The 13373-nt window shown below is 40.3% G+C and overlaps 2 protein-coding genes across 2 annotated transcripts; one reads left to right on the top strand and one right to left on the bottom strand.

The window, feature by feature from the left end:
* Positions 1-3501: 3501 nt before the first annotated feature.
* Positions 3502-8798, top strand: LOC310996292 (F-box only protein 40; the record flags this gene model as incomplete). The annotated part of the gene is made up of 2 exons (XM_083985668.1): positions 3502-5406; positions 8616-8798. The coding sequence occupies 2 exons, from the start codon at positions 3502-3504 to the stop codon at positions 8796-8798; spliced, it is 2088 nt and encodes a 695-aa protein (XP_083841794.1).
* Positions 8799-9660: 862 nt separating this feature from the next.
* ttc36 (tetratricopeptide repeat domain 36) lies at positions 9661-11694 on the bottom strand. The gene is made up of 3 exons (XM_083984584.1): positions 11515-11694; positions 11097-11285; positions 9661-10012 (listed from the first exon to the last, which is right to left on the bottom strand). The coding sequence occupies exons 1-3, from the start codon at positions 11618-11620 to the stop codon at positions 9744-9746; spliced, it is 564 nt and encodes a 187-aa protein (XP_083840710.1). The 5' UTR covers positions 11621-11694; the 3' UTR covers positions 9661-9743.
* Positions 11695-13373: the final 1679 nt, after the last annotated feature.

The following is a 13373-nucleotide window of genomic DNA, read 5'->3' as shown; positions in this document are numbered from 1 at the left end:
TTCACATTCAGATTTGCAGATACTCAAATTTTGTCCACGACTCACATTGTTTGATGAATGTGTTATGAATGTGTTTTTCACCAAATACTGCAAGAATAGCAGCAAAAATGTGAGCGTGTCAGTTTTTTAATCTGTAACTTGAAAAATAGGATTTTTGTACCTGTACTTAAAGTAGCACTATCGCAAATTCCAATTCTTTGTTCGGCCACTAGATGCGGCCAGTGGTGCAGCGTATCAGATATAAACATCCTCGTTCTCTTTACATAGCATGCCGTTCAGGAGGTGGGGCTAAGCGTTGGGCCAGCTTGTCTCATAACAAAAAGGAATTCTGCATTTGCTCCACAGGCACTACACCGTTGGCTATATTTTGTGTAAAGTTATAGCTCCCCTGGACCTATTCTTTGCATATTTCAGTTTTTTTTATTGCTATTCCTGCTGTATTTGCAATAATGCTACTTTAAGAATTTATGAAGATGAAACTGTTGTGTTGTGTTGTGTTTGTGGGTGAAAGAAATCTACAATTACCGTACACAACTCATGGAGCTCTGTGGCCTCAAATTACTGATACAAATATGCAACTATTGTATACAACTACAAATTCCACTGTTACAGGTGCTCAAGAGTTTTGCACCTTAAATGTATTTGTACCTGAATTAGGTCAGTGCTTAAAACATCACTGTTTGCTGCTATGTGCCAATAAATCACATGAATCTTCTGTCATAGTCTTTTACCACAAGAGCTCTTAAGTTTTCTGACTGATAGCCTATTATGTTGGCTTTATTGTTTTAATGTCACTTAATGTTCTAGTTTGATGTGTTTTCATGCCTCTGTAAAGGCCTTTGACTTGTTTACGTGGTTTAGGAAATGTGCTGTGTCAGGATTTTAGATTATATCCTGAATTACAGTTGCACTGGTTTATACAGTAACATAATTCCAGTCAAACAACTCAGAATTTGGGTTTGACGTCTAGGCTCCGACCTCATCACTCCCTGTGAATAAGATGTCATTAAATGTATATGGGAGTGATGACGAACTATATTTTTGCCCTGGGGCCTGCAAGTTGCTGCTGGGGTGGTGGTGGAGCAACAATAGGCTGTAATAGTAATGCAGGGCAGCAGTGTCATTGACAAGCAAAGGAAATTTGCAGCTCAAACAGAACGCCAAATTGGGAGGTTGTGTATGATTGAGTGAGACATGTCGCATGAGTAGAGCAGTGCAGCTTGAGTCGACTGCCTGAACTAGCTCACAAGCATTGCTCCATTCATGTAAATTAAATTTAAATCTCGAATTACAGCAGGGTCAGCCTGGGAGTTTGCAGCCTGATAATGGGCATGATTAAGTTTCAGCTTTTAATCAAACCTTTGTTTATTGAAATGATATTATAAATTTAGCAGCAGTTCTACAGAGCTAATCCACAATTTGCCCATCTGCTTTAAAGCACTGTTACAACTGTATTTGACTGATATAAGCCCAACAAACTCTCCAGTCTTGACTGTGCCGGCGCCGCTGTTGTATAGCAACAAGATACTGAAATAGAAAGTATTTTTTCTACATTTCATCTAGTCTATCTATCTCTCTCTCTCTCTCTCTCTCTCTCTCTCTCTCTCTCTCTCTCTCTCTCTCTCTCTCTCTCTCTCTCTCTCTCTCTCTCTCTCTCTCTCTTTCTGTCTCTCTCTCTTGATGAAATGTATGCTGATTGCAGAGCCTATAGAGAGCAAAGCAGTTGCATCTGATAAACTATTCATTGTAATCTGTGCCAGGTGGAGAAAAAAAAACACTGCACAAAGACTTCCAGCTGCAGTTTGTGGATCCAGCACATTTTCAACAGGGTGGCATAGGTGTCAGGAGGTGTTTGCAGGTTGATGTGGGGGAATGAAGGGGGTGATAGTTTTGCCAGCCTTAATGCAAATGAGTGTAATTAGTTAAAGCAAGTTACACTGGATCAATGCCCCATTATGTTGCACACAACATAATGGCCACAACACAGTATTTCTGGAATCCATGAATAACTAACAACACAGATTGACATGTGTGCCCCTATATAATTTGCAGTTTGACGTCACATCAGTGCCACATGTTGTTGGAATTGACAAATAATGGGCCATTGTATGTGCACAATCAAACTATTGCTATTGAAAAGCAGCAGAGAATAATATCCTGGTACCTCTGAATGGTGATTTCATTAAAAGAGACAGCTACTTGTTTTTTTTTTAATAAGTGAAGATATAGTTCCCATGTTGAACCAAAAAAAATTGATGAAGCTGTTTCCCTCTCACTAATTCCCTTAAAAAAAATTACACCAAACACTCTACATTTTCAGTTCAAATTGGGTCGGAATCAACTGCAAGCACCTGAGATGAATTTCAATTGCTGCTTTTTCCCCCACAATATTCTGGAAAACCCCCCCCCCAGAAACCCAACTTTTTTTCTATATCACATACTGACCCAAAAGAGTTTATCTAATCCATGTTGTGACAGCACAGAGCTGATAGAGACATGCTTGTTTTTAAAGGTGTGTGACTGACACCTAGTGGATGACACTGATCAAGACAAATTAATCTATAACAAAACACTAGACAAAACACTACAACACTGTTCATATAATAAAACTTGAAACTATAATCACAAATGTATTACTTCTAAAAGCAAATTTGACAAAACTGTTAAAAAGTATTTTTTATTTGATCAATCAGTTATTATTTTCCTCATGTTGTTATGATTTTGTCACAGAATTGATTGAAAATAAAAAAAATATATAAAAGGGTAGTGTCTGTAAAGACAAATGTGTTGCCTGTGTTAAGATTTTGATGGTTTTGAACAAACGGTAGTTGAAGTGTTGAGAACTTGGATTACCTGCTATTATCACCACCCTCTCACAATGAAGCACTGCTGGAGGCTGTAACTTGACCTTGCCTTTTAATGGCTGTGTGACAATGGTGCCCCGTCCCACTGGCCTGTCTGCCCCTCTGTTGTGTCTATTTATAATGTCCAGACACAGTGCAGAGGTTATTCAGAGGTGCCAGCGAAAACAAGGTGACAGGCACAGAGGAACAAAGGGTGAGAATTTTTTCTGTTATTGTTTCTGTTGTTGACTTTATTTACTAAAACCTGGGTTTCAGACACTGTTTGGTTGAGCTTATCATTCACTGGACATTAAAGATAGAGTTTTACTACACAGGCTATTCATAATGTTAAAATTGAAATCGACCTCTATTGGTAATGCATGCAAGTCTGACCCACTTTGCAATTGTATGTATTCATTTTGTTTATACTCATCAGACCTGTATATTAACAATATATTTCATGGTGGTAGCCTGATTGGTTTCTATATACTGATCAAGAGTGCATGTGACCATGTGTCTTACATGATTGATCTTACTTCATTGAAATCTTGGATGAACAGATTTTTCTCTATTTATTATCACTGTGTAAGACAGATTGTCACATGACTAATTACTAACATTATGCTAAACATGTTGCTATGTTTCTCTCTCTCTGAAGATGAAGCGTAGAAGGACATCTGTGGGACATCATGATCATTGTGACAAATGTTACAGTGTCCACTGTCAGGTCCCAGTGCAGATCTCTGTCTCATGCATGGTCATCAAGTGTCGCAAAAACTGTGGCGCCACCTTTCATATGTGCAAGCAAGAGGAGCACGAGCTCCTCTGTCCAAATGAGACAGTCGCCTGCCTCAATGCTCATTACGGCTGTCCTCTCACCATGCTGCGCAGCAGGCTGGCCAAACACCTAGAGGTATGTCCGGCCAGCGTGGTCTGCTGCTCTCAGGAGTGGAATCGCTGGCCTGTTTCTGAGAGTGATCTGACATTCTACAGAAATGTTTCAGAAAACCCTCAAACTGAGCTTCACCTCGATGTTGCTATGGCTCTGAGGGACCAAGAGCTGCTGTTTCGATCCATAAAAATGAAAAACATTTTTCCTGAGCTGATGATGGAGGAGCCAGCGCTCCAGGATATCACTGCTGGGGTCAATTGGCCTGCAGAGGAAGCAGTTTGCTCTTTAGATTATGGTGAATTTACAGAAAATAGCAGTGCAAGGATGGAGGAAAAAGAGCTCAGTCAAGAGGAGGGGGATGCTTTGGCAACTAGTAGGGATGTGGAGAGCATTCAGAACTACAGCCAGTGGGAAAAAATATTCGCAAAGGAGATGGGGGGATGCAAGCAAACTGTCAAAAACTTAGATAAGAAGGAAGAAAAAGGAAAAGAAAATGGGGAGAAAGAATCATTAAACTGTCAGTGCGAGACAAGAGACTCACACCTGAAAAAGAACACTACTACTGCTGCTGCTGCTGCTACTGCTGCGGCTGCTTCGGGCATCAATGGTGCAACTGGCTTCGCACCATGGCAAGATGGAGTCCTTGAGAGGTTAGGGAAAGAAGTCAACATCGCAGAATACAACATGTACATGGCTCACAACGGGGCGATGCTGATTAATTTTGGGCAACTTGCAGCCTGCACCCCGAGAGAGAGGGATTTTGTTTACGGGAGCCTGGAGCCAATCGAGGTTCAAACTGAACGCACGTTCAATGTTCCTACTAGCTATCGGGCAAAGCGCTGTCACCTGAAGGATCCGGGGCGGAAGGTCAAGACAACGCACCAGAGTGTGGACACTGCAGATTTGGGCTTGTCAGTGGAGGAGCTTCCAAAGAGTGACGAGGTTCACTTCACACTTCTGTGCTCCCTGGAAAAGGAACTGAAAGGACATGTAATCTCAGAGAGTTCAACAATAGATGGCCTTTACGTTGATGTAGGAACACAAACGTACAACTTCAGCTCTGCTCCGTTTAAATCGGATGCATCCCTTGCCGATGTCATGGCCGACAAACCTTGTGGTCTTCATGTACATGTCGAAGCGGAATCTGTCACCAGAAGACATAACAAAACAAGTTCGGCCTTCAGCTACATGTGTGGCCACTTCTTTCGCCGTGATGAATACCGCTCTCACTTCAGGAATGTGCACTCTGACATACAGGCCTCTCTTTGTGGCTGGTTGCAGCAGCGATGCCCCTTGGCATACCTCGGGTGTACTTTCACTCAGACAAGGTTTCAGCCTGCAGGTCACCAAGCTACAATTAAATACTGCCAAGATGCCAACACCTTTGTGCTCCAACCACAGCTCCCTTCATCCCTGTGTGAAGGTGTGAAAACCTCCAGCCCCCAGAGAAACGGTGAACATAATCTGGATCCGCTGAGCAGGCTGCCCCTGGAGATTCTTCAGCACATCGCTGGTTACCTTGACAGTTTTACATTATCTCAGCTGTCCCAGGTCTCCCATCTGATGAGAACGGTGTGTGCCATGTTGCTGCAGGAGAGAGGGATGGTCTCCCTCAAGTGGGAGAAAAAGACATATTCCCACGGGGGAAGCTCCTGGAGATGTCGAAAGAAAGCAAGTATCCCTTTGTATAGATTTCCCTTTTTTTCTGTCATAAAAATGCATTATTGTGTTTTAAAAAATTACCTGACATATTATAATTGAATTAAATGTATATGGCCACTGCTGCTATTCATTTTGAACTGAGCCAGTCAGGGAAGGGAAAGTAAACAAAAGACCAAACTTCTGTATTGGTTCTCCTTCAGTATGTTGCAGTACACCCTGCAAACCGTCATTGGAAGATTTCTGCCATTCATACAGCACAACAGCTGCTGCATTGTGAACTCTCTCCAGGCTCTCTAGCAATATTACAAACTAAATCACAGCCATGTTGGAAGGAGTTAATTGGTTCCCACATAGAACAGCCACTGGAGATTTGCTACTTTAACTTTATCAGAAAAAAACAACAAAAAACAGCTGCATGTGAGGTCAACTGAGGATGTTTGGAAAAAGGATATGTTTCTCATTTGACTTTAGTGCCAAAGTAGTGGTCTCTTGTCTGGCAACTGGACATCTGAGCTGAGCATCATTCATATGTCTCATGCTGATTTTGTGACGAACGCAAACCTCCTAATTTATTTCATTTTTATTTATTTTGTGCTTGTGTGTGTACATGATGGGTGTCTCTCTCTTGATCCCAAGTCTGTACTGTTTGTGATCAATGAAATAACCTCCAGGTTAATGAACCGCTGCTTCTTAGAGTCTTTCTCATCCACTTTAGTCCCATTCTGTGGATTCCCCTGTTAGGACAGAAGTACACTTGAACATAGTGCTACATTTAAACGTAAAATACACCACACAAAAGGAAGGATGGTGTGCTTGCTAGTGGACAGCAGACGCATTTCATCAACATTCAGGTATATTTCACTCTTGATTGAAATGTTTCAAAAGCATCATAAGACATCTAGACGTGTTGCTGGGCAGTTTCCATGTCTTTGAGGATGTCCTTTATCTTGCTTCCTTGCATGGGACATGAGCTAAGAAACGGTTCATCCCTGTGTAATTTACACACAGTTATGTAAAGATAGCCAAACCAGAACAGGAGGCTCCATTTCACCCTTTCAATAATCTTCAATACTTTGGTTTTCAATTTAAACTTCCAGTGTATCCAGGTTAATTGTAAGGGAGATTATAGGTCTTCTCCCTAACTTGAGCTGGTTGCCTGTCTTTTTAGGTAAAGGGAGGTTTTCCCTCACCTCCAACTGCCATCTCTGCCCTGCAGCTGCTCGGTATACAAGTCATAACCACTACCTATCTTAATCTTTACTAACAGCTCTAAATGACAGAGGATAGGTCAAAACAATCTTCCTTGTAATTTTACTAAGATGTTGCAGATGGTCAGGTTCTCCCTAATCCACCAGGCATGAAAAAAAATACAAATGAATGGAAATAAACAGTTTTTGGAAGCAACCAGGCCCTTAGAAGAGGTAACCCAAAGACTAACCATTTAACTCAAAATACCCTGTTGGCAAAACAACATACCAACTCAACTAAATGGCCCACCAGAATGAGACAGTGGGGAGACATATAGTGGCTGATCAGTCCATTAGAAACTAAAAGAGGAAAACAACATCATCAACAACTAAAGATCTTTACAACACGGTTTTCTTTTCATTTCTTGGCCTTCAGTATTAATGCAGACTTCATCCTCAGCCACCTCCTTAGGCCAAAGGAGGACTGAGGCAGGAAACAGAGAAACTGCAACACAAGGAAACACGACTTGATGATGACAGAACAATGCAGAAATATATAGGTTTGACAATGTCACAAACATAGCACTAAACTAATTTCTGTACCAAACACATCACAGTTTTGTTCTCTGCTTGACTGATATTGTAGAAATTGTAGGAAAATGGTGATGGGTGATTACATTCTTTTGCTGCATGAATACACAATACACTTTATGCGGTGAACATACTGTACAGCCCAACAAACTACCAGTCATGTTGAATTATGTTCGAAAAGTCCAGTACACAGCACTGAAAACTAACACAGACCATGCTAATGAATGAATGAAGCTATTCACCTGTCATTTGTACTTCGTATGTAGAGTGTAGTGAGACAGGATGAATGTCACCATTCCTATTTCAATTGTGTGGTTGTGCTTATGGTCATCACACACTGATTACAAGACATAACAAAGTATTAACACAATGTTGACATAATCCTCAATGGCAGCATTAGTATGTTCTTTTTTCTCTCTACTGTAATTATATTAGTTACACAACATCATAAAGTATTCATAAAGTTAGTCTAATGTCCTATGGTGTGGTCAGTTTGAACTGAGTACTGAATGTCAACTCTCCACAATAGTAAATAAATGTTTAGCACCCTCTTTCCAAAGGAGACATGGCCAGGATAGCAGCATTACAAGTTTTAAGATTACAACATCAAACACAAATAAAGTAACATAATGGAAAAAGCAAATTTCAATATAGTGTTTTTTAAATACTTTAAACTGTTAGAACTAACCAGGTATGCTTTGTTTGCATCAGTTCACTAAGCTGGACCTTAGAACTCTAGGCCTCGAGGACGCCCACTGGTCTAGTAGTCTGAGCCTTGTGGATGCTCATGCAGCTGTTTGGAGATGACCCAAGTCTTATCTGGAATTTTAAAAAATAAGGTTGAAATTTCAAATGATTCAGACTAATGACCACTGAAGTGTGTTTTTCTGGCTAGCTTCATTTGAAACACCCTCAAATTGTCAGTGATTTCTCAAATATTCTGCTGTCAAATAAATGAAAAAAACATACATACAGTATGTAGTGAGGAAGACACCCTCTCTGTTGAAGGGGATGAAAGATAGATACAGTATAAATGTGTATTTTAAAATTACTATTTCCGTACCACAGTGATCATGGGACAAGGAGCATGTCAATGATGTCAGTGATGTGGAATGGCCTGAGGCTTCGCTGCCAGTAAACACAGTGCAACCATAACAAGTCAGATATGTGATCATTCATGGAAACACAGGATTGATAAGAATGTGTGGGGGACAGCTGGGTATTTGTTCCCCAGTGGAGGGCATAATTTGTATAAATTCGTAATGGACCAATACAGAAATAACATCATGGCCTGACATGTGATAAAAATACTTTGTGATCTAGATTCCAAGGATATTAAATACATTCATCCACATGTCGTATAGCTGTACTACAGCTGATAAATGTCTTGACAGCAGCCCCCTATACCTACACCTACAGCTCTGTCTTTGTGTTTTACAGGTTTGGGAGTTCAGCTCTTTGTTTTCCTCTGTGGACAGATGGAGCTTCTGCAATACTCCCTCCATGTCAGATCACCTGAAAACCTGTTCCTTCTACCAGAGAGAGGAACGCACTGAGCCAGTGGTCTTAGCCGGCCTGGGAGAGGTCAGAGACAAACATGGGGGAGCAAAGCATACAAGGTAATGCCCATGGCTCAGAGCTCAGTGGGCAGACCACAACATGAGCAATCCTATGTCAAGAATCACTCAGACGTGATATGTATGCACCCACAATACTGCAACATGGAAGAAGCCACAACATATACAGCCACTGTATGGAAACAGATGGAAATATAGGCTTATTGTGTGTCAAACCCCTGCAGACATTGGAATTTATATTTGGGGCATAAACTAATATTATGCGATTTACTCTTTTTTGTAGCATCACTATTAATCTTTTTGCCTGCATGTAAGTAGGAAAAATGCTTCTAGGCTGATTTATTTATGTAGTGCTTTTTAGAGTATTGAGAGAAAATTAAATTTAAATAATCCCTCTGAGGACACTTAATGTGAATTTTGGTTTTTAGAGAGGTTCATATTGTACTCCTTATCAAGAAAGTTGTCTCCCTTATCATTTTGAGGAGACTTGTTTATTCCCTCTTTGTTTTTTCATTATAGAAATTGTTTTTAAAAAAAGTGTAGATATCTTATGTTGCTTATGTTGACTGTTTTTTCCAATATGTCAAGACTGCCATCTACTGGATAAAAGCCAAAGTGCCTCTTCTGTGTGATTAGGTGCCACAACATAAAAAAAAATTAAAAAAAACTTTGGAAATGAATGTTGAGCATGATATCATGTGTCCTATTTGTCATATTTGATTGAAGATCAAGGCGTGCTTGCTTTGTGAGGAGGCACTAACAACTTTGTTTCTATATTTAGACTGGCTTTGTTGTGAGAGGTCTGTGATCTATGTGTGTCATTGACATTACATACTGTGTAATAAATCTGACTTGCAGTTGGCCTAATTTATTTCACAGCACCCACACAGAGGAATAAAAAAGAGACATTAAAAGTTAAAATGTTATTTTATCAACCAATGATTTCATTATATAAAGTAAAGGTGTACAGGTGACAGACTGTTTACATCAATTACTGCATCTCTGGAACCTCAGGGTTACGTAGTTTGTTGATCACCTCCGAGAGCATCTTGTTGCACAGAGCAGCATATGGATTGAGAACCACAGCCTGTTGTCGAGCAAATTCACTTCCAAGCGTAGCTGCTTTCTCAAAGTCTGCTCTGGCTCCATCATTCTGACATGCTAATCTACGTAAAAGGCCTCTCTGCACCAGCGCCTGGCAGGCGGTTCGTCCAGAGTTGCTGCTCAGAGAGATGGCTTGGTCCAAGTCCTCCAGGGCTCCTGAGAGGAGAAAAGAGCTCTGTGAGGCATACACATGTCTGGAAAGGGTTTGCTTTTTTGTTTGTTTGTTTAAATTCATGATGTTTACTTCTTCTGAACTTGAAGTCTATTCTTTAAATTGATTCATTTTTCACTCTTCTTTAAATTGCTTTGCTACCAATTGTTGCAAAGCAATAAAAAATAAATAAATTAAGACTTGGATTCTCTATAACTTCATAAACTGGTGTTTTTATACATCCCAAAAAGTAATCCAAAAAATATATAAAATATAATCTTAATACCTGTTCTGTTTTGAATTGAGAAAATAAATGATCAGGTTTTCAGATGAATGGATACTATACTATACTATACTACGATACTATACTGCTAATTCCAAATACTGCGGTATATCAGCCCATGTGCAATATCTGCTTGTAATTTCAAATAGACATGCAGGTGTTTTGGGAATATTCAGATGATCTTGTCAGTCAGCAAGAATGACAAATGGCACCAGGCTAGAGAAAAAGTGAAAGGCGCCTCCTAAAGATAGAAAGTCCAATTTTAGAAACAGACAATGCAAGTAAAAAAAAGATACACATGATACAGTATTGAATTTGTTGTGTGACTGACAAAGTGATCTCCTGGGGATGAGCATAAAAACACTCACCAATACTCCCAAGAGGTTGCATTGATGCTTGCAAAATTACAATGCTTGTAACATTGGCATTAGCTGTAATCTACTGCATTAAAAAATGTTTTATTATAAATTATATGACACCAATCTATAAAGTATTGGGGGCACTTTATATCATTGATTTGTGAAACACATTATTTTATTTTGACTTTCTGGATGTTAAGGGAGTAAATTAAAAGAAACACACACAATGAATTCTTAAACTTTGAAATTATTCTGTTCATTCAATGTAAACAACCTTGTGACCAACAGCAGGTAAAAGATGCTAACACAGGGATACCACAGAGCATGTGCAGTAACACTGTTGACAAAGTGCATCATTCAGACAAAGCTCTGATATGGTTTCATACTGGCCTTGCAGCACACTGCGATATCTATGGAAAGAGTTATTATTGAATTTGTGGCATGTACCTGCTGTGTTCCCCTGCAGCCGCAGGGCCTGTGCCCGGTTGTTATAGGCTGAGGCTCGCTGAGGCAGGATCTGGATTGCCTGGCTGAACAGTTGAAGTGCAGCTTGCAAATCCCCAGCCTCTGCTGCTGAAACACCCCGCATCTCCAACTCTTTCACTTGCTTCAGCAACTCTGTGTCAAAGCCACTGTCTGGAAGGGGGAGATAAACAGGTTGAAAACCACTCAAACTCAATTGACAGGTACCGTGGCAAGGAAAACACAGAACTGTCACCCAGAACTCAACTTGGATTAAAATGTCATGTTTTTTTAGTCCAGGAATGGAATGTGTTCAAATAAATCCAATATGCTATGAAATGATAAACATAAAAAGCCGTGACATGATATATAGAGACACATCAAGTCAGGAGCTCACGCTCACCATCATCAATTAATTCCTCCTCTTGGTTCAGGCCAGGGATGTCTCCGAAGGGGGTGGTGGGGTTGAATATAGCCTGAAGTACAGCTCTGTCATGTGCTGAGGCCATCTTACTGTTTTCTGAAAAGAAAGCAGAGAAAGATGGCAAAAAAGGAAAACCGTGACACCTAAATTACAGCTGGGTGGAGAATTCTTCCACCCCTCACTTCTGCCATTTCCAGCAGCCAATCAAAGAAGGGGGCGGAAGAAGAGGTGGACTTTGAGATTTGCCTGAGCTGGTGCACATCTGTATTTGGTTAACTCAAAAATTTAGGCCATGGATAAGTGCACACTGCAAAGCTGCTGGCTACAATGGCAAGGGGAGCCTGAGTAAAAATGTTATCACAGCTACATTATCTGATGATTTCTCCTCAGTCTAAATGATGAACATGTATACTATGCTGACCAAACATCATGTGATTTCTATTTACAGAATAATAACAATAATAATAATAATAATTTAAAAAAAAACAGTGGTTGATTTTGAGATGTAACAATATCATACTATAAGATACTCAAAGAAACACACTCACACCTAGGCCTACAATATCCCACCAAAGTATAGCTACAATATCAGAGTTAAAGTAGCCATTATGCATAGTGTAGCTCAGTTCATGCATTATTGATTTGTTACTCTTAGTGCACTGAAGTATGAGCAGAATTTTAACATCAGTAGTCTTCTGCATATAGGAAACCATTACTTTTTGCTGTCACAATTTGTCTCATGCTTCTTTTTTTTTTTTTTTGCCTTTCTGCTCCTGTGTCCTGCCACTCTCCATCTGTCCACCAGATGTCCTCAGGCCTCCCTCTCTGTCACAGTCGCCCAACTGGCCTCACCCACCTACTCAGCTGCCTCTCGTTCCCTCATCACCCAGTCCTGACTCCAACAGCCACCTCACCTGTTTCCTATTCCCCAATCAGATCACAGTTTATATACCAGCCACTCTCCCTGACTCTTTTGTCAGCTCATTGTCTCATTGTTCCTGTTCTGCAGCTGTTGTTCTGGTGTCTGTGACCTATTTTGTCCCATCTGCCTGTGAACTACCACCTTCTCTTCCATTAAAATCACTTAACATGACAACTTAGTGTACAGAATTAGAAAAATGACTGCAATTTGCAGTACTTTATATATAGCCTAAAATATATATTCTTCCTAGGCCTTGCACACAGCAATAGGCCTAGTGCTCTTGGACACCCATAGTCGACTCACACATATGTTTTCGATGACAACTAGCCCAGAGCGATAGATATCTATCGCTCTGAACTAGCCTACTTCCCCTCTTCAAATCCCAACTGAAGACTTTTCACCCAAGCGTTTAACCTCCCCTACCCATAAGTTTTTTTTTTTTTTTTTAAAGGGACAACGAGGAGTTTTGGAAAAGCGAAGCGTTTTCACACTACATTTATGAGCCTCCGCGCGCACCGTAAAATTCTTTTGACCGGCGCAAGACGGACTCATGTTTTCATTCATCAATAATTAAAGTCAGAGGTTCAAAGAGGTTCACATACCACCGTAGTTCCGACCATAAACGGCGATTCAGCTACGTTATTCTCATGACTCGTTGCGAAACTGAAAGTAAAGAAACGCTGGTCGGCTCGACCAGCATCTCCGCCACCACTAATAATAACAAAATAACGATAGAGACAGAACGATATATTTATCGAAAATGGGCCCATTAACAAGTGTGGGTAGCGGAGATTCATCCACATTAACGTGAGACTTTTTTATAACCGATTAGAAACTCCTCGTTGTCCCTTTAAGACTTTCCTTTTCACCCAAGCATTTAACCTCCCCTACCCATAAGTTAGTTTTTTTTGTTTGT

Source organism: Trachurus trachurus (genome assembly GCF_905171665.1).
Source record: "Trachurus trachurus genome assembly, chromosome: 13".
Lineage (NCBI taxonomy): Eukaryota > Metazoa > Chordata > Actinopteri > Carangiformes > Carangidae > Trachurus > Trachurus trachurus.
This window is presented reverse-complemented; position numbering and strand designations above follow the sequence as displayed.